The sequence below is a fragment of the Salmo salar genome, chromosome 12 (genome assembly GCF_965601325.2).
Source record: "Salmo salar chromosome 12, fSalSal1, whole genome shotgun sequence".
NCBI classification, from domain to species: domain Eukaryota; kingdom Metazoa; phylum Chordata; class Actinopteri; order Salmoniformes; family Salmonidae; genus Salmo; species Salmo salar.
This window is the reverse complement of record NC_138302.1, coordinates 30,477,675-30,501,631: the sequence shown is the minus strand read 5'-3', so window position 1 is coordinate 30,501,631 and position 23,957 is coordinate 30,477,675. Positions and strand designations below refer to the sequence as shown.

The window sequence follows — 23,957 nt, the reverse complement described above, 5'->3', positions numbered from 1 at the left end:
GAATTAATTAGGATAATTAAAGTAGCAGGTTAGGAGAACTAAAGAAGCAGGTTAGGTGAATTAACCTAGCAGATTAGGAGAATCAAATCAAATTGTATTTGTCACATGCGCTGAATACAACAAGACCTTACTGTGAAATGCTTACTTTTGAGCCCTTAACCAACAATGCAGTTTTAAAAAAGTAAGTAAGAAAATGCAACCGGTCAGGATGCTCTCGATGGTGCAGCTGTAGAACTTTTATAGGATCTGAGGTCCCTTGCCAAATCTTTTCAGCCTCCTGATGGGGAATAGGCATTGTCATGCCATCTTCACAACTGTCTTGGTGTGTTTGGACCATGATAGGTCCTTAGTGATGTGGACACCAAGGAACTTGAAGCTCTCGGCCCACTCTCCTACAGCTTCGTCGATGTGAATGGGGGTTTGCTCTGCCCTTCTTTTCCTGTAGTCCACGATCATATTCTTTGTCTTGCTCACATTGAGGGAGAGGTTTTTGTCCTGGCACCACATTGCCAGGTCTCTGACCTCCTCCCTATAGGCTGTCTCATCGTCGTCTGTGATCAGGCCGTCGTGTCGTCGGCAAACTTAATACTGGTGTTGGAGTCGTGTGTGGCCACGCAGTCGTGGGTTAACAGGGAGTACAAGAAGAGACTAAATACGCACTCCAGAGGGGCCCCGTGTTAAGGGTCAGTGTGGCCGATGTGGTGTTGACTACCCTCACCACCTGGGGGCGACCCGTCAGGAAGTCCAAGATCCAGTTGTAGAGGGAGTTGTTCAGTCCCAGGGTTCTTAGTTTAGTGATGAGCTTCGTGTGCACTATGGTGTTGAACGCTAAGCTGTAGTCAATGAACAGCATTCTCACATATGTGTTCCTTTTGTCCAGGTGGGAAAGGGCAGTGTGGAGTGCAATAGAGATTGCGTCATCTGTGGATCTGTTGGGGCGGTTATGTGAATTGAAGTGGGTTCAGAGTTTCTGGGATGATGGTGTTGATGTGAGCCATGACCAGCCTTTCAAAGCATTTTATGGCTACAGATGTGAGTGCTACGGGGCAGTAGTCACTTAGGCAGGTTAGGAAAAGGGTTAGGTTTAGCTATAATCAGGGGGTTTGTTTAATCTCGCCCGGGTGCCTGAGTAGGTATGTTTTGCACCAGGTGAAAGTTGATTGCATTAGTTTTGGAACCAGGCTGCCTCCTGGGCGTGAGCCATGTGCCCTGTTCAAAGCACATGGCAAAGTAATCTGAAAACCAAGTGATATATGGGCACGTGGAGTAAAGAGTACGATTCTGTTTTTTCACATGCAAAAGTGATTGCTTTTGAGCTTTATCTACCTTCCCGATGAAAATGAGATAGAGCTTTCTAACATTTATTTTATTGAAAAAAATGGATGATGCACCATTCTGCATTGTTGACAAAATGACAGAGCGGCACAGATTACAATTCTATTTGAGAAGGGCGGCCGTGCTCCTCCCTCCCCGCTTTCGCCCGACGACGTAACGGACCTTTGCCTGGTGCCCCGCGGCTCAGCATAATCGAATCCGCCCAGTGACAGAACGACGAAGTAGTCAGAAGCCAATGGAAAGAGAAGATAGAGAGGGATTTGGTTTCCCTGGGCGGTTCTTCCCTGGAGTTTCCCTGCCGGGCCGCAGTCAGAACCTTCTCCTTTTGCCCGCTGACGTCACGGCCATGGACCGGTGCACAATATAATAACTGTATATGAGGGAGAAACCAAAAATCTGTGGAGACACCACGTGCCTGCGACAAAATGACATGTCTTTGGACCAAATTTCTCACTCTTTCACCCACTGGGCTGTAGAATGACGATAAATCATTGAAGGGATTCTATTTATCTGGTTTGGGCGCCAGAGTAGGCATAGTTAGCACCCGGTGAAAAGTTGTACTTTTCTGACCAATGGCAAAGTTGGCTCAAAACAAAAGTGAGGTGGGTTAAGCACATGGAGTAATGCGTAGGATTTTGGTTCAGAATGGGAGTGACATGCAGATGAGTACACCCTTTACACTAGGACCCATATAATCAAACTCACGTCATATACAGTGTTAGTGTTTATCGTCACTATGGTTGATGTACAGTTACAAGGTGACATGGCGTCATACCCTGGATTGTTCTAAAACAGAATGAGCCTGTGTTTGTCTATTGTGAGGAAAATTAGCAGAACACAAATCGGAATGCACCCTTTTTATGCGCACCGAATTATAATCTGTTTCTATGAATTACCCGGTGAAAGCATAACACCGTAAAATCGTATTTTATAACTTAGTTAGTCATGTTGGCAATAGAACAAACTTTCAAATGATGCCCATCTGACCCAGATTGTGATTTATAATGGTCAGTTTTTGGATTGCTTAAACAACAGCAGCAATTGTGTGATGGCGGGAATGCGGGGCTGTGTTCCAAACAAAACAACTACAAGTGTGCTTGTTCTAGTTCCTCAACGGCACAGCTAGGAGAGCTAAAAAAAAAAGCACCTTATAGCTGAAGACTTCTTTAAGTCATAAAAGTGCATTGAAATTACTTAGGAACTGTGCACACTTTGGAGAGGGGTGTGGCCACTTGGAGACTATTGTTTTTATCTTATGTTGTACCTACCCCACATTTTCCATGAATATTCTTATCATGTTACTGAATGTATTCAGAGTATTTTCAGATTTAGTTATCAACAAATGCGACAAAAAGCACAGTAAATGTAAAATGCACATTGTAAATGCAACAGCGTAATGTTTGGATTCAGTCCTGTGTCAGACGAACTGTTGTGTCTTCCAACTTTGGTCTAATCATTTTCCCATAATCTCCAAACTTCCCTTTCAATTGCTTCCGTGCTTTTCATATTTTTTCTGTAAGAAACATTTCAATTTAGCCCTATCCATATAGGCCAACTCCCGCGATTGTGAAAAGGGTTAACGGTTCCAAGACATTTGAAGTGACGTGCATTAATAGCATATAATCGAAGATGAAAAATGTGAATGACCACAGCCAAAAAATCTGTCAGTCAGAATAGAAAAACCCTGCAATGAGTAGGTGTGTCCAAACTTTTGACCCGTACTGTATATATATATTTGTTTTATTCAGATTTTTCATGGGGTGCTGCTGCACCCTCAGCACCCGTTCTTCCCACCAATTGATGCTGGTGAGCATTGCACATGCGGCGTGTCCTCTCGCGAGATAGGGTGCAGTGTTTTTTGGGGGGACGCACAAAAACACAAGATTCATAATATGTTATTTTTTTTTACAGTTTTTAGAATAGGTTTCACTTAATTAGTTACCAGTTACACTTTTTCTGTAGTCGCTGTGGTTGGTGTTCTGTTGTTTTTGTACTGTAATTATGTTATACTGCCAACAGATGGCGCAAATAACACAGTATATAATCTATGACCACCTGCCTTACTAGAAAGAGCCAGAGTACCAAAGACTCACAAGAGCAAAACGCTAGATAGAGTCATTGGGTCATTCATTATGCAAGTATGGTATGGGTACAATGATGCAATGATGCAAGATAGCATGTCACAATATAGTTGACTACTAGAGCACTGGGCTGGACCAGTTAACCTCTTCTTCAACATTCACTTCTCTCCTGTTTAGGTGAGTAACTTCCCATGGACCCTCCTCCCTGTGAACACTCTGATGGGAGTGCCAATGTGTGAAAGAACAGCACAGTCTAACAGACACAGATCAAAACCTCAGATTAGAGCAGGCCGGGGTACAAAGAAACCAGTGTGAGGCAGCGGAGGGGATTTTGCATGTGTTTCAGACAGGAACTTCATGTCAGGGAGAAGTGGCTCCTCCACCCCACACACTGACTTTGATCTGGAGATGGGTCATACATATGACAGACAGCAGGATGGGTATGAGACAACCCCTCCCAACCCAGAGAGAGACCATCTCTATTACATACACTCCGGGTAAAGGCAGGAAAAAAATATACAAAATAATGTATCTTTCGTCTTGCTGTGTTTCATCAATTTCATTCAATTTGCAAGAGGCTGAATGTATCTCACTGGAGAAAGCATCCAAACGAAAGAATCAGCACATCTCTGTCTCAGTTTGTGTAGCGTATCTATCTGATGCTGTCTGGTCAAAAAGAGTATGACATTTTTGCTGCCAGTAGCATTGAATCCAAAGGAAGCCAGCGAACATTTGGCCTCCCTTGATAATTTTTCAAAAGAATAACAGCCAATCAGTGTTGACCTAAACTGAGCGAGCTCAGCTGTGATTTGTCCTGATGCACCAAAAGAAAGCGTCAAGGAAAGCCAGTTTGGATTTGGCTTCAGACCAATCACATCAGAAGCCAAACATCATTGACAGAAAAAAATAGAATCTTTGTTTTCCCCCGGAAGCTAGCTAGCTAGCTAAAATCAGCCCTTTTCTAAATTAGCCATGGATGGAGGTAGGGATTTGGACTTGTGGTTTTACTTCTTGGTACTGGCCAATGATTATAACGCGATTCTGATCCAACCATAAATTACAACATTGTGCCCCTGGCCCGAGAGGATGGAAATTCAACATGTAGCTAGATGTAGTAGGCTAATGTTAACTAGCTGACCTGGCGCATCATTGCCCATGAAAGGAAGTTAGGCTAGCGAGCAAGCATTTTAGCCAGGTAGCCTAGGAAAACAAAAGCTAAAAGTGTGTACTGTATAACAGAGTCGTAGACTTGTTTAGGCAACATGAAAGAGGGTGGCGGAATTGGTGTTTCTCTACAAGCAGGGTGAGTCAACATGTTTTTATTTACTTGCATGCACACACACATATACCAAACACACACAGAAATCAGTACCATGGACAGGCACATATTTAGCTTACGTTGATTGGACTAAAAGTTTTGGGTATAGTTTAGTTGTCACTAGATTAGACTAAGCATAGGTGATTAGATGATGTTGAAATGGTGAAGTTGAAGTGATGCTGGAATAGTGGAGGCAGTTCCTGTTTTCTTTGTGACTTGCGGTAACTGTCTGTGGTTCTAAATCAATAGTTGTTTAGTGGAAACATAACCTTGTGTAGCGGGGTGCGTAATTGGCGGCAGAGAAGTCAGGCGCAGGAGAGCAGAACTGGGTAATAACCGGAGATTTATTAAAACCTGTTAGTTCATATGCCTTGACACCATGATATATAGGCCTAAGGCCGAGACAAGAAGACAGTGGCAGAATAAATTCAACCACACCTTTGTTTCATTACAAAACCGGAGAGCAAAATCTGTCCTGTGGAGTCCACAAAACATTTTGCATGTAACAAACCGTTACATGACCTACAGCATGGTCAAGCAAGGTGTCACGACTTCCACCGAAGTCGGGTCCTCTCCTTGCTCGGGCTCAGCGTCGCCGGTCTTCTAGCCATCATCGATCCACTTTTCATTTGTTTCGTCTTGTTTTCCTCACACCTGGTTTCAATCTCCTCATTTACTTGTGTATTTAACCCTCTGTTCCCCCCATGTCTTTGTGTGGGATTGTTTATTGTAGTGCTTGTGCACGTTCCCCGTGAGCGCACGACGGGTTATTTTGTGCCCATTTATCTTGTTGTTCTGGTTGTCGTTGGTTTTGCTTAAAGAACAAACACAATTATCACAACACATAGGTTGTAATATGGCTATTTTATTTCCTGGCTTGGCTTCCCCGGTGATTTTATCTACGCTCCGCTACTGGGTAGAGGTAGCCTATGGGCCTGTATTCATAAAGCGTCTCAGAGTTGGAGTGTTGATCTAGGATCAGGTCCCCCCCACTGTCCATATAATCATATAAATTATCTAAAAAGCTAAACTGATCCTATATCTGAGAGACTGTCTGGATCGTAAGCACAGATCTAGGATACAACTTAGCTTACACTCATTCTAATAGTAACCATTAGTGGGTACATGTCAAACTGACCTTAGATCAGGACTTGGGCATATTATCTGACTACTTATGTCACCCAGTTAATCAGCATCTTTCTCTTTTGAAACATTAGGTTACACTGTGTGGTGTTGAGTGTAACCCAAGCATGAACCATGATAAGGGCCCACACCCAATCTGCTACATTGCTCCTCCATGCTCTCTGTAGGAACTCGCTCTGTTGTGCTAAAGTGGTGAGATAGTTAGTGGAGTAACCATAGAGATACAGGGCCAGTTTCCCAGATGAAGCCTAGTCCTGGACTAAAAAGCATTCTCAATGGAGAATCTACATTGAAAGAGTTTGGAACGTAATGGCTAGGCTTAATCTGTGTCTGGGGTCCTAATTTCTGTGTAGAACTTCCTCCTAAAAAAATTGTGGATTGTTCTAATGTGAAACATACAGTACCCGCGACAACAAGTAACCAACGGCACAACAGTAGCTTCTTCATAGTGATCGTTTTATTATTCCGTCGTCGTCCATCTACGTTCAAAGGAAATCAAATGCTGTGACAGACATCGGGTGACATCATCCTCCCGTTTGAAAACTGAAAAGTTTTTAATACACGCACATCATGAAATGACATAAAGCAACCATGTCAGATATACATACAAAGACTTTCCAGCATAAGGTAAACAATCACATCGTCTTAGGTGTCAACCACTGTATGATACCACTCCGGAATAACGAGTCAGACGGCTGCAATTGAGTGGACGAGGAAATAAACCATAGAATGATACTGGTAGCAGACTGGAGACTATTGTCACCGAAGTGAAACAAATAGTGAGAGTGCTGAGTGCAGTGTTATGTCATATTTAACTAGGCTTAATGAATGGTACACTTGCTGGCGACCTTCGCACTGTAATGAATGACTGACTGAGGAGAGAGTAAATATTGACCACGGGAGTGTGCAAGGCTGTCCAGGAACCTAGAGACAGCGTAAATAGACAAAGTTTTGGACTGGGTCCTATTTATCAGGCCCCTTGAGAGCAACGAAATACACCGTCTGGTAGCGTCAACTAGCCTGGTAGAACAGACTGAATGTTGAACGCAGCGTTCAATCTGGTTCAACCAGGCCAAGAGTCAACCAATAGGATACCAGTCTCAACTCTATACCTGCTGAAACATTGACCCCTGCAATCACATAAGGTCTAGGGCCAGGCATTTTTCCTGAACACGTGACATGACTTGGAAATACTCCAGATCAGATGGTCAGAAAACCTCAGGGTCACACATGTCATATGATTGGCTGAGAATACAGACACACAGTACAGAAAATACACACACGCGTCACACTTTAGTGCTTTTTTTACATAGTGTGACATACTGAACTTTGAATGGGGGGGGCTTTGCAACAACAGCAAGGCGACACACAGCCAGGCTACAGTTCATAGCGAAACCACGTGAGCAAGGTTTCTCGTGCCCTTGCATTTTCAAACACCTGCAAGTCAATCGGACTATCAGTTCATTGGAATGGCTCATTGCAGTTCATTGCAGGCTAGAAATGACATTGAAAAACTTGCATGGTCCACTCCCTGCATATTCCCTTCAGACCTGCCTCTTCGTGTATTTCAGCCATTTTACTTCAAGAAATCATAAAGCATATTCGAGTAGTTTTTCAAATCAAAGAGTGTAGATAGGGAATAACAAGCAGAGATCATATGGAATTCCTTGCATTTGAGGTCCTCTTCAAGATTCTCAAAAGGTCCAAAGTGGAGAGTTGTGGACACAGAGTTCAATAGAGGTCAATGACCCACCCGTTGCGTTTGTCGTTCTGATCTAGAGTCAGTTTGTCAGCATCATTGTTCCTTTAATCTCTTTATCAAGATGGAGGATTCCATTCTGCCTCCGTCACAAGCAGACACGGACTGAAGGATATATACTGAACATGTTGCCCAGATCAAGCACTTACGTTGGTCTTTATGACAATTCATGTCCCCTCTTTCAGGAAACGCTAAACTACCTTTTCTGTGACTTCTTTTCGCCCGCTGTCAAAAATGTCCCCCTTTAGACGCAACCAAACTGACAGATAATGTGTTCGCATCTAATCGCATAGAATTCCAAAAGCCCTTTTGATACGTCCCAAAATCAGACAAAACAAGACTTTGTCATATGCATGTCATTCTGTTGAAAACATAGATCCACACTGCACATTTACATCAAACCATTTAGTCATTTCTCAAGGGAAACACTACATAACACCCTCTGGCACAAAACATTATGTTTCTCTTTCATCGGATTATCATACTTGAAAGTGAGACAGAAGAGACTGCAAAGCTGAGATGGGTTTAGAGATTCAGACTGGAGTTTCCATAAGGTAGCCCCTAACCAATGGCCGGCATGTGTGGAGAATGGAGACATTGTATTGGTCACTGTATCTCTGTGATCTGCTGTTTAAAAAGCGCTCATTGGTCAACCTGGAGAGACAAAAAACACCAGACATGGAAAAGGCACTACCCAACTTCCACAAACGCAGGGTGAAATCAGTGAGTGTAGCGCTCTCATCTGTACACGATTCAATACCTTCTTTCATAGAACTAATGATTATAAGGATACTGCCGTTTCAACCCAGTCAACCACTAGCAATCTCCATAAAGAACCCTTACAACCCAATTTAGCTACATTTAGGTCATATTGAATCAGCCCCATCATCAGTTAAGTCTATTGATTGCAGGTGGACATACAACTCTATACCATTGTCTCTGATTTTACTGAGAAAGATGGCTACATTTAAGAATGCAGAAAGCCCCTAAATGCCTAAATGGGAAAAAAATGACACAATTTGTTCTAGCTGATAGCCGCGCTTCCGCTTTCACACCAGAACAAAGTAGAAATCCTGACATTTTCCAAATTAGATTTCCACCTTAAATATTCTTAAAATATTATTTCTGTCTTGAGAGTATTGAATAACTACCAATAACATGAAAACCATTTAGCGTCTTGTCTCAGAGACTCTGTGCATGATCTGAGTCATATTCATTAGTGCACAGTTTCAAAACACAACAAAACGTTTTGCTACGGAAAACAAAAATGAGTGTTTCTTATTCAGTTCAGGTAGTTCCTCCCTGTCTATTTTCTTCCATTTGGTACTAAATGAATATGATCCTAGAAAACGACAATATGTAGGTCTACAAATAGGGAAGAAATCAAGTAAATGAATGAAAAAAAACACTAAAACAGGCTCAAACTACAAATATTTAGAGATATACATACACATCGATAACAATAGAATTTCTCTCCAGTCCATGTTCCTTCTCTGAGAGCCCAAAGCTGGGTTGAGATCCATAACACACTAGACTAGAGTCTTTGGTCTCTGACATCTTCTTCATTGTCTTTGTCTAATAGACTGAAACATAGGATGGTGATGTTATGCGTAAAGAAAGAAAGCAAAGAACGTATAAGAAGGGAGGCCGTTGCCGGAGTCGAGCTATAGCCGGATCCCTTGTTTTTTTACTTCAACTTAGGTTCCTTTGCAATGCTTCTCTGTTCTGTGTGTCTCCCTCATTGCATCAAAAAATCCACAGAGTCAACTGTAGAGTCTGAGTAATGAAATCTGCCTCTCGCTCGGTGTCTTCGCAGGATTTTTGTTCCTCTTCCCATTCTTCCATTCCTCATTTAGGTCTGTTTCTGAAGTGTCCCTCAAAGTCCTGAGGGGGTGTAAATGGGCCAATGGGGGACAAGGAGGGCCATGTCATTATTCACTTAGCCAATCAAATGTTTTGGTTGACGGGCGTGACATGATCACATGTTTTGGTTGACTGGCGTGACGTAGTTGCGCGGGAACATGCCTGTCTGGCCGTGGCAAGCCCCTTTCCACCAGTTGGGGTCGGAGTTGTCCAGGACCTGGATGAAGTCGCCGCGTCGGAAGCCCAGCTCGCCGTCCTCCTGAGGGTCGAAGTCAAACAGCGCCTGCACGTACGTTGAATGCTGGAGAGACGAGAGGAAAAACACATGGGTTAGAATGTGACGAGCGTAGTCGGGCAGGTTAGCCAAGACATAGTCCTGGATCGTGTTCATTAGGGCACACAACGGATAATATAATGTTTTAAAACGCTTTGCAGTGGAATAGGAAATTAGTGTTTCTTATTGGTCTGTGTAGTAGACCCTCTGTTAAAATCAGTTTTCTTCTGTTTGGTGCCTAATGAACATGACCCTTTTTTCCAACTTCCAATTGTATTGTACTTGTATATTTGTCCCATAACCAACATGAAGGCGACCATAGTGGATTTAGCTATTTTTCTGCAAAATTGCTTAGTGAACTGCAGTTCACTGGTAAACGGCTGTGTTTTTGCATGATTGCTTAGATGAGAATATGTGATGCAATCTCATTAAATGATTGTCGGAGATGAGGATTTCCCGTGGTATTCCGTATGATGTGCAGCGCTGTGTATACATATATTACCTTCAGAAAGTATTCACATCCCTTGACTTTTTCCACATTTAGTTATATTACAGCCTGCATTTAAAATGGATTAAATAAATAAAAAAATATGTTGTCCTTGGCCTTCACACAATACCCCATAATGTTAAAGTGGAACTATGTTTTTGGACATTTTACAAATTCATTAAAAACAATTAAAAGCTGAAATGTCTTGAGTCAATAAGTATTCAATCCCTATGTTATGGCAAACCTAAATAAGTTCAGGAGTAAACATTTGCTTAACAAGTCACATGTACTCACTCTGGGTGCAGTAAAAGTGTTTTTTTGTATGACTACCTCATCTCTGTACCTCTGTACCAATTATCTGTAAGGTCCCTCAGTCGAGTAGTACATTTTAAACACAGATTCAACCACAAAGACCAGGGAGGTTTTCCAATGCCTCGCAAAGGGTATCTATTGGTAGATGGGTAAAAAATTAAATAAAAGCAGACATTGAATATCCCTTCGAACACAGTGAAGTTATTAATTACACTTTGGATGGTGTATCAATACACCCAGTCACTACAAAGAAGGAAACTGCTTAGGAATTTCACCATGAGGCCAATGGTGACTAAAACGGTTACAGAGTTTAACTTCTTTGGGAACGGGGGGCAGAGTGAAAAGAAGGAAACTTGTACAGATTTTTTTTTTTTTTCATCTCCAAAACATGTATCCTGTTTGGAACAAGGTACTAAATACTCAACAACAAAACATGTGGCAAAGTAATTCACTTTTTGTCCTGAATATAAAGTGTTTGGGGAAAATACAATACAATACATAACTGAGTACCAGTCTCCATATTTTCAAGCATAGTGGTGGCTGCATCATGTTATGGGTATGCTTGTAATCGTTAAGGACTGGGGAGTTTATCAGGATAAAAAAATAAATGCAATGGAGCTAAGAACAGGAAAAATCCTAGAGGAAAACCTGGTTCAGTCTGCTTTCAACCAGACACTGAGATGAACTCACCTTTCAGCAAAAAAACTGAAACAAGGCCAAATCTACACTGTAGTTGCTTACCAAGAGGATAGTGAATGTCCGAGTTACAGTTGACTTAAATCTACTTGGAAAATCTATGGCAAGACCCGAAAATGGTTGTCTAGCAATGATCAACCACCAATTTAACAGAGCTTGAATATTGAAAAGAATAATAGGCAAATGTTGCACAATCCAAATGTTGACTTACCCAGAAAGACTCACAGCTGTAATCGCTGCCAAAGGTGCTTCTACAAAGTATTGACTCAGGGGTGTGAATACTTATGTAAATGAGATATTTCTGCATTTAATTTTGAATACATTTGCAAACATTTCTAAAAACAGGTTTTCGCTTTGTCATGAAATGTGTGTAGATGGGTGAGGGATTTTTTTTAATGTAATACACTTAATTCCAGCTGTAACAACAAAATGTGGAATAAGTCAAGGGGTGAGAATACTTTCTGAAGGCACTGTATCTGTGTGTTTACATGTATTTGTGTGTGTGTGTCTGGGGGGCGGGGAGAAGGACGAGGAAGAGCAGAAGAAGTAGAAGACGAAAAAGATGAAGAGGGAGAAGAAGAGGGAGATGAGCATAGAATAAACAAAAAATGAGTGATTACTGATAAGGTAAAAGGAAGAGTGATATTGGAGAAAAGTGGGCTTTTCTAAAGTATGTGTGTGTCCCGGTGTACGCCCCTGTGTGCGCCCCTGGGTGCGTGCGTGTCCCTGTGTGCACGTGCATGTCCCTGTGTGCACGTGCATGTCCCTGTGTGTGTCCCTGTGTGTCTCTCTGTGTGCGCGTGTGTGTGCGCCCCTGTGTGCGCCCCTGTGTGTGTGTCCCTGTGTGCGTTTGTGTATCCCTGTTTGTGTCCCTCCCTCCTCACCTGTGGGACCTGCTCGATGTCCCTGAGGAAGATGGGCTGGTTGCGGGACACAGAGGTGGAACGGTGGTAGTCCACCAGGGAGTTGAGAGAGTTGAACTTGACCACCCACAGGAAGTACTTCCCAGCCCCGTCACGCAGGACCTTGAAGTGCTGCACGTCATTACCAAACCTGGGGAGAGGTAGCATAGATCTAGAAGTGACTGGTTAAGTTTAAACAAGGTGACCGTCCTACTACTTCCATCAGTCCAACCGTTTCAGATCTGTGATTACCAAACCTGTGGCGGAGGAGGAAGAGGAGGAGGAGAAGAAGAAGGGATAGATAAGTATAGAATAAACAGAAAGTGAGTGATGACATTTACCGTGGTAACCATCTGAGGACAGCAGTCAAAACACTGTTAAGTCTACATCACGTGGGCACTAGTTTCATAACCATCTGTGTCAGCGCTTTCATGAATGATTTAAGCCCAGTTGGCCCAGTTTCCTTCTCACAGCGTGATACCATGAGTTTGGGAGTTTGACACAGAAGATATACTTCATTAGATTGCATTACAAATGGATTAGACAGGGACAGTTGTTTGGTACACAGCTGTGACACTAGGACAGTGCAATTGTAGCAGTAGCGACAAGAATAATATTCTATTCTGTCAGCTATTGTTAAGTGCTGAACTGGAGTATGTGTCCACAATGGCACCCTATTCTCTATACAGTGTACTACTTTTGGCCTGGACAATGGGAATAAGGTTCCATTTCTCTCTCACACACACACTCACTCACCTCACTTACTTACTGCAGACACAGCCTGGGACTAGGGAAAGTGCCAGCAGCGCCCACACCGGAGCCATCTGACAGAGACCAACGTGCTTTAGTAGCAGATAACTGTTGGTTAGCCCCAGGTGAGTCAGAGATGACACAGCCAATTAACTTGATATGGATCTGTATATCTGCACAGCGACTTTACATGAAGACTAGAGTGGGGACAGGGTGGCCAGTCACTGCTAGAACACTCAGTACATCCCAGGTCAAGCTGGCTAGACGCCACCCTCGCAAACCAAGATGGGAGCTGTGCATGGGAAACCAAGCACTTAGCACAGAGTTGGGAAAAAAAATTGTAAACAGAGGACTGATATTGGAGAAAAGTGTATTTTTGAAAGTAATAAAAAAAGGGAAAAATCGGTCGATCAGTTATACAATGATTGAACTGAAATTAAATAAAGGTTAAATAAAACTGAGTGTGAGCATGTGACATACTTGACAGAGAGGGAGAAGTCTCCCGGTGCGCTCTCCGACTCTCGGATGAGGAAGGCCCCATCGTGCCTCTGTTTGTTCAGCATCTCCTCTGCCTTTGCCCGGGGGATCTTACCATAGAACCACCTGGGACAACAACAACAAATCGGAAACAAAACACTTTAATAACTCATGAAAAATGATATAAAAACAAGTCGCAAGTAACAGTGATAAGTGCTATTTTACTGTCAATTAAGAAGAAAGAAAAATACCCTGCGGGCAAAACTGGTTGAAATGACGTTATTACATGGTTGTAATTTGGTTGTAATGACGTTGTTTCAACCAGCTCTACCACACTGGGTGTATCTTCTTCTTCATTTGTAAAAAAAGCAGCACTTAGCAGAATTTGATTGTGGTGTGGTTGTGACATTAGCTAGTTAGCGATGACCTTTTGAGTAACCTCAAAGCGTAGGGTCATAGGCATGACTCAATGTCATGGGAACATGGCCTTAAGCAGAGCTTGACCTCAAACCTGACCCCTATTATTGACAGCTGTAGTGGTTGTTGTGTCTGGGGGAGGAGTGAGTGAAGTGCATAGCGACCCATAACACTACTAAACAATGATGTCAAAATCAGAATATCGCATCTATTTTGCATGCCAAATAGAATGAAGTCAATGCAGTAAGTGAGCACCGGTGGGCCATTTAATTTGTCTTTTTGCATTTGTCCTAGTAGGTTGTAATTACAGGGAGGTTCCTGGTCTGATAAAAAAGCTGGTGGAGCTTTGGGCCGAGACAATGACAACTCTGTGTGCTGCCATGCCAACCGCACCTGCTACCTACTCCTCTGGCTCTGACTGGTGCCCAATACCAGCGGTCAGTCACCAACCCCCACGGATACTCCATACAGAGTGTGTGTGTGTGTGTCACTGTGTGTGTTTGTGCATGGGTGTACAGTGTGTGGTGGTGTGTGGGACCTCCCATTCCTTCTGTGACTTGTCAGGTGTGGAATTTTACTGTCCAGATAAAGGTGTTATGTCACAATGTGCCAACAAAGGTGTTGCAACACACAATGTTTGCCTCCTCTATCTCCAGTGAAAGAAAACCCTGAGCTTGATCCATATAGCTTAATTTAGCCATATAGCTTAGCCTTACCATATACTGTAGCTTATCTTAGCGATAGCATACCATTGTCTTAGCCAATAGTACGGTCTCTGCAGTAGAGCATGTCAGTGCAGGTGAGCGCTAGCGCTAAGCCTCTTAGCTTGTTCGTTTGTGAGCTCAGACAACATGACAAAGCCAGAGGACCTGATCAACTCCAGCTGTTCCTCATAAGGGAATGATAAGCCAGCCAGGTTTCACATACAGTATCATCATCAGGGCAGAGTCCTCAAACGTTGTCACAAGCCGATAGTCACATACCCACCAGCTAGTTTTGCCTGCTGGGTAAAGACGACAGATATGAGTAGAACAAGTCGATTACATGTGTACACACACATTGACCTGTCAGGTAGCACTAGCATCTCTGGGCCATAGGTTTCAACCCACAAGCTTTTAGCATTTAGCAATGCTATTCTTTGTGTCTGGTGTTCACACACAAACAGGCTTAGGGATGACAGAACTCCAACCCCCTCATCCAGTGCTCTGATATCCCCGAGGTAACACCCTGAGGTAACAGTAACACTGTGTGTAGAGAGATAATGTGGATATCCTCCTATTATCCCGGTCCTTCCTGCTTTGTGGTAAGGGGAGTGCTGCTCTTTGATGAGGTAGCACTGACATCCACGGCTACCAGAGCCCTTTACACACTATCGAGCCGAACCAAACCATACTGTGGTGACTTGGCTTTCTTCTCCTCACATGATCCTTTCCAGCATGGTAACAGAAACCATGGTGGATGTAAACCAGGCCAAGGCTAGCCCCATAGTGAAGTGAGTTCTGTTTTTTCATATCCAGCCCCACCATCTGCCTGCCTGCTATCCTGGACCCTCCTCCACCAGCTGCTCCTCCATAGAGCAGGTGATTCCCTCCCTCCTGTATTTAGGCCCAGCTGACCAATCAATCAGTCATAGGATCCTTAAAGCTAATGGACAGTCTCTTCCTGACTGCTATAATAGGGCCCTCTGTCTCTGATTGGTTGCGGTGTGAGAGCCCTCTCAGCCGTGAGAGCAGGTGGCGGTGGTGGAGAAGGCGTTCTCACACAGCTGACGACTACACAGGACAAAGCCCCTCTTTGCTACTGTGTGCGTCTGTAGAATATAAAGCACAATCCATCTCTATTTAGTGGCTACCTCAGAATAAGATCCATTTAGTAACCCTGAAGTTTATGTAGAAAGGGCTTCTGTAGGACAGTTACAGTACAATCCCTCTCCTATCTGACAGTTACACAAAAGCCCTGTTGCTCGGCTGAAGTCATATTCTTTATTAAATATAGCATGTTGCCTAGAAGGCCAGCATCCCGGAGTCGCCTCTTCACTGTTGACGTTGAGACTGGTGTTTTGCGGGTACTATTTAATGAAGCTGCCAGTTGAGGACTTGTGAGGCATCTGTTTCTCAAACTAGACACTAATGTACTTGTCCTTTTGCTCAGGTGTGCACCGGGGGCCTCCCACTCCTCTTTCTATTCTGGTTAGAGTCAGTTTGCGCTGTTCTGTGAAGGGCATAGTACACAGCGTTGTACGAGATCTTCAGTTTCTTGGTAATTTCTCACATGGAATAGCCTTCATTTCTCAGAACAAGAATAGACTGACGAGTTTCAGAAGAAAGTTCTTTGTTTCTGGCCATTTTGAGCCTGTAATCGAACCCACAAATGCTGATGCATAGTCACTTTAATTAACTCTACCTACATGTACATACTACCTCAACTAACCGGTGCCCCCGCACATTGACTCTGTACCGGCACCCCCCTGTACATATTGTTATTTTTTACTGCTGCTCTTATTTATCTCTTATTCTTATCCATATTTTTTGAAACTGCACTGTCGGTTATGGGCTTGTAAATAAGCATTTCACTGTAAGGTTGGAAAAATTACTTGTGTCATACACAAAGTAGATGTCCTAAACGACTTGCCAAAACTATAGTTTGTTAACAAGAAATTTGTGGAGTGGTTGAAAAATGAGTTTTAATGACTCCAACCTAAGTGTATGTAAACTTCAACTGTATACATGTATGTACAGTCGTGGCCAAAAGTTTTGAGATCGACACAAATATTAATTTCCACAAAGTCTGCTGCCTCAGTGTTTTCAGATATTTTTGTCAGATGTTACTATGGAATACTGAAGTATAATTATTTGCATTTCATAAGTGTCAAAGGCTTTTATTGACAATTACATGAAGTTGATACAAAGAGTCAATATTTGCAGTGTTGACCCTTCTTTTTCAAGACCTCTGCAATTTTCCCTGGCATGCTGTCAATTAACTTCTGGGCCACATCCTGACTTATTGCAGCCCATACTTGCATAATCAATGCTTGGAGTTTGTCAGAATTTGTGGGTTTTTGCTTGTCCACCCGCCTCTTGAGGATTGACCACAAGTTCTCAATGGGATTAAGATCTGGGGAGTTTCCTGGCTATGGACCCAAAATATTGATGTTTTGTTCCCCGAGCCACTTAGTTATCACTTTTGTCTTATGGCAAGGTGCTCCATCATGCTGGAAAAGGCATTGTTCGTCACAAAACTGTTCCTGGATGGTTGGGAGAAGTTGCTCTCGGAGGACGTGTTGGTACCATTCTTTATTCATGGCTGTGTTCTTAGGCAAAATTGTGAGTGAACCCACTCCCTTGGCTGAGAAGCAACCCCACACATGAATGGTCTCAGGATGCTTTACTGTTGGCATGACACAGGACTTATGGTAGCGCTCACCTTGTCTTCTCCTGACAAACTTTTTTCCGGATGCCCCAAACAATCGGAAAGGGGATTCAGAGAAATTACTTTACCCCAGTCCTCAGCAGTCCAATCCCTGTACCTTTTGCAGAATATCAGTCTGTCCCTGATATTTTTCCTGGAGAGAAGTGGCTTCTTTGCTGCCATTCTTGACACCAGGCCATCCTCCAAAAGTCTTGATTTAGGTGCAATCTTACTGGCAGCAATATCCTTGCCTGTGAAGCCCTTTTTGTGCAAAGCAATGATGACGGCACGTGTTTCCTTGCAGGTAACCATGGTTGACAGAGGAAGAACAATGATTCCAAGCACCACCCTCCTTTTGAAGCTTCCAGTCTGTTATTCAAACTCAATAAGCATGAGAGTGATCTCCAGCCTTGTCCTCATCAACACTCACACCTGTGTTAACGAGAGAATCACTGACATGATGTCAGCTTGTCCTTTTGTGGCAGGGCTGAAATGCAGTGGAAATATTTGTGGGGGATTCAGTTCATTTGCATGGCATAGAGGGACTTTGCAATTAGTTGCAATTCATCTGATCACTCTTCATAACATTCCGGAGTATATGCAAATTGTCATCATACAAACTGAGGCAGCAGACTTTGTGAAAATTGATATTTGTGTCATTCTCAAAACCTTTGGCCATGACTGTATGCATGCATGCATGCATGCATGTATGCATTAATAAGGGGGAAAAAACAATTTCATCCATTTTAGAATAAGGCTGTAACGTTACAAAATGTGGAAAAAGTCAAGGGGTCTGAATACTTTCCCAATGCACTGCATGTTAAATATGTAGAAAGATCCACATAAGCTATATTGGGCCAGAGGGCGATTGTGGGGGAAAACCTAATAGGTCTGACGCAGCAGAAACAGACTCTGGAATCAGGACTGACGACGCCACATGATGAGGGATTCTGGGATGCCAAACCGACAACCCTGCGACCACATGGATCTCAGAGGCCTATAACCCACAAATTAGCTCTAGAAAGCCAGGTCACTTCCAGGCTAGCTTCCAGACCACAGCAGCAGCATGATGAGACCTTTCTCCCCCTTATCTTCATCCTAGCCACAGGACTTTGCTAGACTTGGTTTCAAGTGTCTTCCGAATGGTTCTAAAAATGGGAACTAGAGAAGTAAAACTGTCTATGAAGTTACTTTTCTTCTTATATTTAGTACAAATAAATGCCCTTTGGAAAAAATACTTTTCACAAACTAGTAGTGGAACCTTCCAACATTAGAACCTCACGTTTGATACCCCAATTTTGAGCTCCAGGTTAAACATGAGGTAATTTGGGGGAGGTGAACACCGTCATTTTGGCTCTCTAGTTTCATGTGGACTTGTGGCAGGCTCATATAGGGCAACTGGTATCTAAGGCTGGCGCATACTTACGGGTGTCCCTTCATTTCTATGTAGTTCTTGGGGATGAAGCCTTCCTTCCCATTCAGCTCTGCCTTGTACCAGTTCTGGTCGCATTCTTCATTCAAAACCTGAAGACACAAAACAGAGGGAAGAGAGTTGGGTCAAAGAGTCACAAATGGTTATAAGCATGGTTGTGACAAACATAAGACCGCCAGACTACATTATAAAAAAAACCTGACAGAGTGGGTACATGAAAGCCAACATAATGGTGTGGAAACCATTGGATGAGCTAACCACAAATATTATTTAAGGAAATATCATGCAGATCCTCTATATTCATGTATTGCTATGTACATACACTGAGTGAACAAAACATTAGGAACTGCTCTTTCCATGATCCCTTATTGATGTCACTTGTTAAATCCACTTCAAAATCAGTATAAATGAAGGGGAAAAGACAGGTTAAAGAAGGATTTTTAAGCCTTGAGACATGAATTGTGTTAGACAAAAGTGCCTTTCAACAGGGTATGGTAGTAGGTACCAGGCGCACCGGGTTGAGTGTGTCAAGAACTTCAACGCTGCTGGGTTTTTCCACACTCAAAGGTTTCCTGTGTGTATCAAAAATGGTCCACCACCCAAAGGACGTCCAGCTAACTTGAGTGTGGACGCATTGGAGTCAACATGGGCCAGCATCCCTGTGGAACGCTTTCGACACCTTTTAGAATCCATGCCCCGACGAATTGAGGCTGTTCTGGGGGCAAAAAGGTTTTGCAACTCAATATTAGGAAGGTGTTCCTAATGTTTTGTACAGAGTATTTCCCCCATATGCTCCCAGACTCAGAGACGAAAAGCAGAACATTGCAATGTAGGACAATACTGCTTAGAATACACCATGCATCCCATAACTGCCATGTACCGTACATATTTCCCCCCTAACCTCCCATACGTCCATTCACAAAGCCTAGCCAGGTGAAAGGACATTCCAGACAGACTGGCCCATCCCAGGCCCCATGAGTCCTAGTCCAGGTCAGTCAACCTGACCGTGATCATCTGGAGGCTCCACAGTGGGACCTGACCAGACTGCCACCACTATACCAGACCCAGACCCCCTCCTGTCCCCACAGAGACACCATCTGTCACAACCACTCTGGCCCCGGATCCATCAGCATCAACGGCTGACACTAACACTCCGTAACCGGCCAAGAGAGCTCCCTGAGAGACAACGAGTTAGATGGGTTTTTAGGGTTGGATGGAAGAGGATTCCCGGTTGATAGAACACAAATTGGATTTTAGGTGTGAGTGGGAGTAGTATGAGTCTTGGTGGAATTGCTCTTTCTGGATGAGTTTGTTTTTGGAGTGAAAAATTGCTTTTGTGCGTCTATAAAGGCAACTTCTACCTAGACAGACTAGTTCAAACGCATGGCCTTACACCTCCACTCTTTATTACCCTGTCCCTGTCTGATGCCAAACCAACTCAGCTTCAGCATGGGACTGTATCGTCTCCCACAAGCAAGACCATCATACAGAACACTGATGGGAGTGGGGCCTGCATCGTCTCCCACGGTGTCTCCACACTCTACGGTGGATGACCAGTCATCTTAGTGGAGAGAAATGGCCAGGCTCAGTCTCTTAGCCTTCGCTGGTCTCAATAAACACCTATTAATCTTAGCTTTCTCTCTCGTTCTCTGCCATGGGGCGATGGCGCCACTCTTACCAGGCCACAAGTCAAATGGACTTCCACTGTAAACACAGAGGACAGGAAATAATGTGCACCAAGCAGGGAAAAAAAGACATGGGTTATATTTTAGGCTTACTAATGTAAATAATAGTGGGTTGTAAATGTATAGGCAGTTGTGATGTCACATATGGGCCAATTTTAAAATGGAGCCAACCGCACAAGTGATTCCTAAAATGCTTTCTATTGTACCACGATCTTCATCATCTCTACACTAACAGGATGTTAGTGTAGAATTTTAAAGTGAACAATGCATGTCAAACAAAAAAACAATGATTGCAAAGTTAAACAAACCTTACAACTCTACGCACATGGACGACTTCTAACAATTTCTACTGAAAATGTTACAAAAACACATTTAGTTGGACTGTGCCTTTCTTTTTTATAGTGTGACTTTCTGTCCCTGGACATTAGGTTGGACAATGTTTTCATATGACCTCAATATTCTAAAAGTGTTACTGAGTTTAAAGTAAAGTTTGGTAACAGAATTATGGTTTGTGCCGCCATTCTGTTACCACATTTTTAATCTGCACTGTTCTTCGAGTAAATTGGTTTTTGTAAAATGTTCTGTGGAAATTGTTATTTCCGTGGAAAATGTCGTCCTTGTGCAAAGAGTTGCCTGCTTTTGTTTGACATACGTCTCAGTATCATTCTGTAACCGTGGAATTGCCCCCCTGTTTACCAGAAATATTTGTTCCAAAAATAACTAGTAACATGGAACCAGTGGTGTACTAGCTGACCTCCTTTTCCTGTGGAGAGAAATCTGCCCCAATTTCTGTTCAATTCAAAGCTCCCATTGGCAAAGAGGGGTTTAAGACAGATAAGCAAGCATACAACGCACACACAGAAAGTGACAGATGAGGGGGTGGGTACCCTTATTAGTTCTGAGGGAGGCTGGTGTGTCTACTGTTGGCCTCTGACTGCTTCCCAAATCTGCCAATCACACACAGCACCTCCTATAGCACGACCAGCGCAGTGCGTGTGCCCCATGCCTCTTTTGAACACTGGCCGGCTGTCCCTCTAAACTCTGCATGACCTCAGACTCCAAAACACGGTAATAACCACTCACACAGGTTGAGAATGCAGGAGATAAACATACACAGAGAGAGAGCGAGAGACAGTGTGACACACAGTTCCACCCCCAAACACACACATCCAGCTGCTCAGTACTGGTGACTCACCCAGTGCTCCGTCACAGCCCGTCTGTACCCTGGGGGCTGTGTTGGCCTGAGCAGGATTCTAAAGTGATAGCTACTGCTAGTGATGAAGAGAGGAGCGGCGCTGTAACCTTGTGAAGAGTCAGAGCCAATCCAGTCCTAACAGACACATGTAGGGCCTCTAGTATGACTGAATACTGCTCATACATGAATCTCTGAGGGAGGAGGAGAGGATGAGCTAACGTCTCTATGCCAGTTTAAGTGTGTGTGTGTGTGTGTGTGAGTACATCCATGTGTATGTGCCTGCCTGCGCACTCCCATGTCTGTGTGGAAATGTGCAACACTGTGTCTTGTGTGTGCGTTTCTGTCAGTCTCTCTCTGTGTGTGTGTGTGTGTGTGTGTGTGTGAGCTGGAGGGAAGGAAATGAGGGAGATAATGACTCTCCCCTCCCTCCCCTGAGCGAGGCAGGAGCTCCGGCTGCTGATAAAACTAATTACACCAATGCTAGGAAACAAGGAGCTAGTGCTCAGACAGACAGACGGACAAGGAGACACGGGGGGGGGGGGGGGGGGGGGAAGACAGAGACATGTACACAGAAGTAGAGGAGGTGTTCTGTATGTGAGTGTGTGTGGTTTGGGGGGCATAACAGAAGGGTAGTGTGGACGTTCTCCACCTTGCTTGCTGACTAGTAAGAACTAGGCATACCCTTCACATTAACCCTTCCAACCCAACCAGAAGAGTAAGACGTAAGAGAGAGAGAGTTTCTCTAAAAACACATCTAATCCGTGGTTTGGAAGGCTATAACTTTGTTATCCCAATGATTTTAATTCCTATAAAGACTTTGAGAGCATGTTATGAAAAAATAAAGGCAATGCGGCCATGCATTTAGCACCACAGCAAAGTGAATTTGAGCCAGGGATTTGTAAAAGCCAAACAAAGACAAGCACACTTCAAAGAAAGAGACAAACAAAACAGACTAGTAAAACCCATCTGACATTGCAATGAAGACAGTGCCAGTCGATGTATTTTTTTTTTCTGGCTCCCATTAACAGCACATTGTTTCATCAGTGGCTGTCTAATTCAGTTTGGACTTCCCATAACAGAGGCCGGTAATGTGCTTTAAAGCTGGAAATACATAAAAAGTGTCTGTGGACTTGATGAAATGAGACCACACCACTCAGTGCTAGAATAGCATCTGCTAGTTTGATCGTATCAGGCCTTGGGACAGAAACAGAGGTAGCCTAGCTGTCACAATAGGCTGACTGGCTGGGGCAATGACATGCACACACATCTGTCTCTCCTAGCTCTTTCTTCCTGTCGCACACATTGATGCATTCTCTCCCTCTCCACCTTTCTTGATACCTCTCTGTGTCCTGCTTCATCGCAATCTCTCCCTTTTCTCTCTGTACTACCTCTCCTTTTCTCCATCCCCGTTTCCCCCCCTTCTGTCTCCACTTCTCTCTATTTTCGACACAGAAGCACAATGACACTATGATATGTACATGTCATCCACCGTGCTAACGGAGAGTGAAGCTATAAGCGCCTGCTTCCCATTCAGCAGGCAGAACCACAGACAGTGGCTGTAGTGAATGATATGTCTCAGTATGGTAATCTCTGGTCGTTACTGGTCGTGGCTGAGGGCACAGTCCTCTGGACCGATCTCGTTGCCTTGTTGTAAACCTCTGTAAGGGTGTTGATGCGGTTACATTTACAAGATCAGGCCCCGGAGTAATCTCCTTCACAGCTGCCACACACACACACCATCATGATCATCCCAAATCCTCACCCTCTCCAAAAGCAGACGTGATAGTCTTGTGATGGCCCCATTACTGCTGCAGCTGCCGTGCGCCGAGGAAGTGTTACAGTTTGTGTGTATGTGAAGAACCACTGTGGTTTTTCAGGAGGAAAGACACCAGTTAGGGCTGTACGTGACATGAGATAAAATAACCTGGGAGGAAAGTCCCGGTTAACATGCTTCACCGTGGAACACGCCTGTCAATGGCTGTGGGTGGCAAAACCACATGCATGCATACTAACTAACACGCAGTGACACACACACACACTTTGCATGCCTATCCACATCTAAATATAGGACGCCAATGCTACTGCACCATGTTCTCTCATACTTTAAATAAAATATAAAATAAATAAAATAAGGTCTCATACAAGAGCATGATGGACGAGGAGTAAAAGGAAGAGAAGGATGGAGGAGAGGGAGGTGGAAGAGGGAGATGGAAGAGGGGGAGAGGGAGATGGAAGAGGGAGATGGAAGAGGGAGATGGAAGAGGGAGATGGAAGAGGGGGAGATGGAAGAGGGAGATGGAAGAGGGAGATGGAAGAGGGAGATGGAAGAGGGAGATGGAAGAGGGAGATGGAAGAGGGAGATGGAAGAGGGAGATGGAAGAGGGGGAGAGGGAGATGGAAGAGGGAGATGGAAGAGGGAGATG

At 43.8% G+C, this 23,957-nt stretch overlaps 1 protein-coding gene across 1 annotated transcript in view; it reads right to left on the bottom strand.

The window, feature by feature from the left end:
• Positions 1-6,316: 6,316 nt before the first annotated feature.
• LOC106564671 (growth factor receptor-bound protein 2) overlaps positions 6,317-23,957 on the bottom strand; it is a 33,853-nt gene continuing 16,212 nt past the window's right edge. The window contains exons 2-5 of the mRNA XM_014130887.3: positions 18,649-18,746; positions 13,401-13,523; positions 12,153-12,321; positions 6,317-9,800 (exon numbers count right to left, since the gene is read on the bottom strand). Of these exons, the coding sequence (XP_013986362.1) occupies positions 9,615-9,800; positions 12,153-12,321; positions 13,401-13,523; positions 18,649-18,746 (576 nt within the window). The 3' untranslated portion in view covers positions 6,317-9,614. The remainder of the gene's footprint in view (positions 9,801-12,152; positions 12,322-13,400; positions 13,524-18,648; positions 18,747-23,957) is intronic.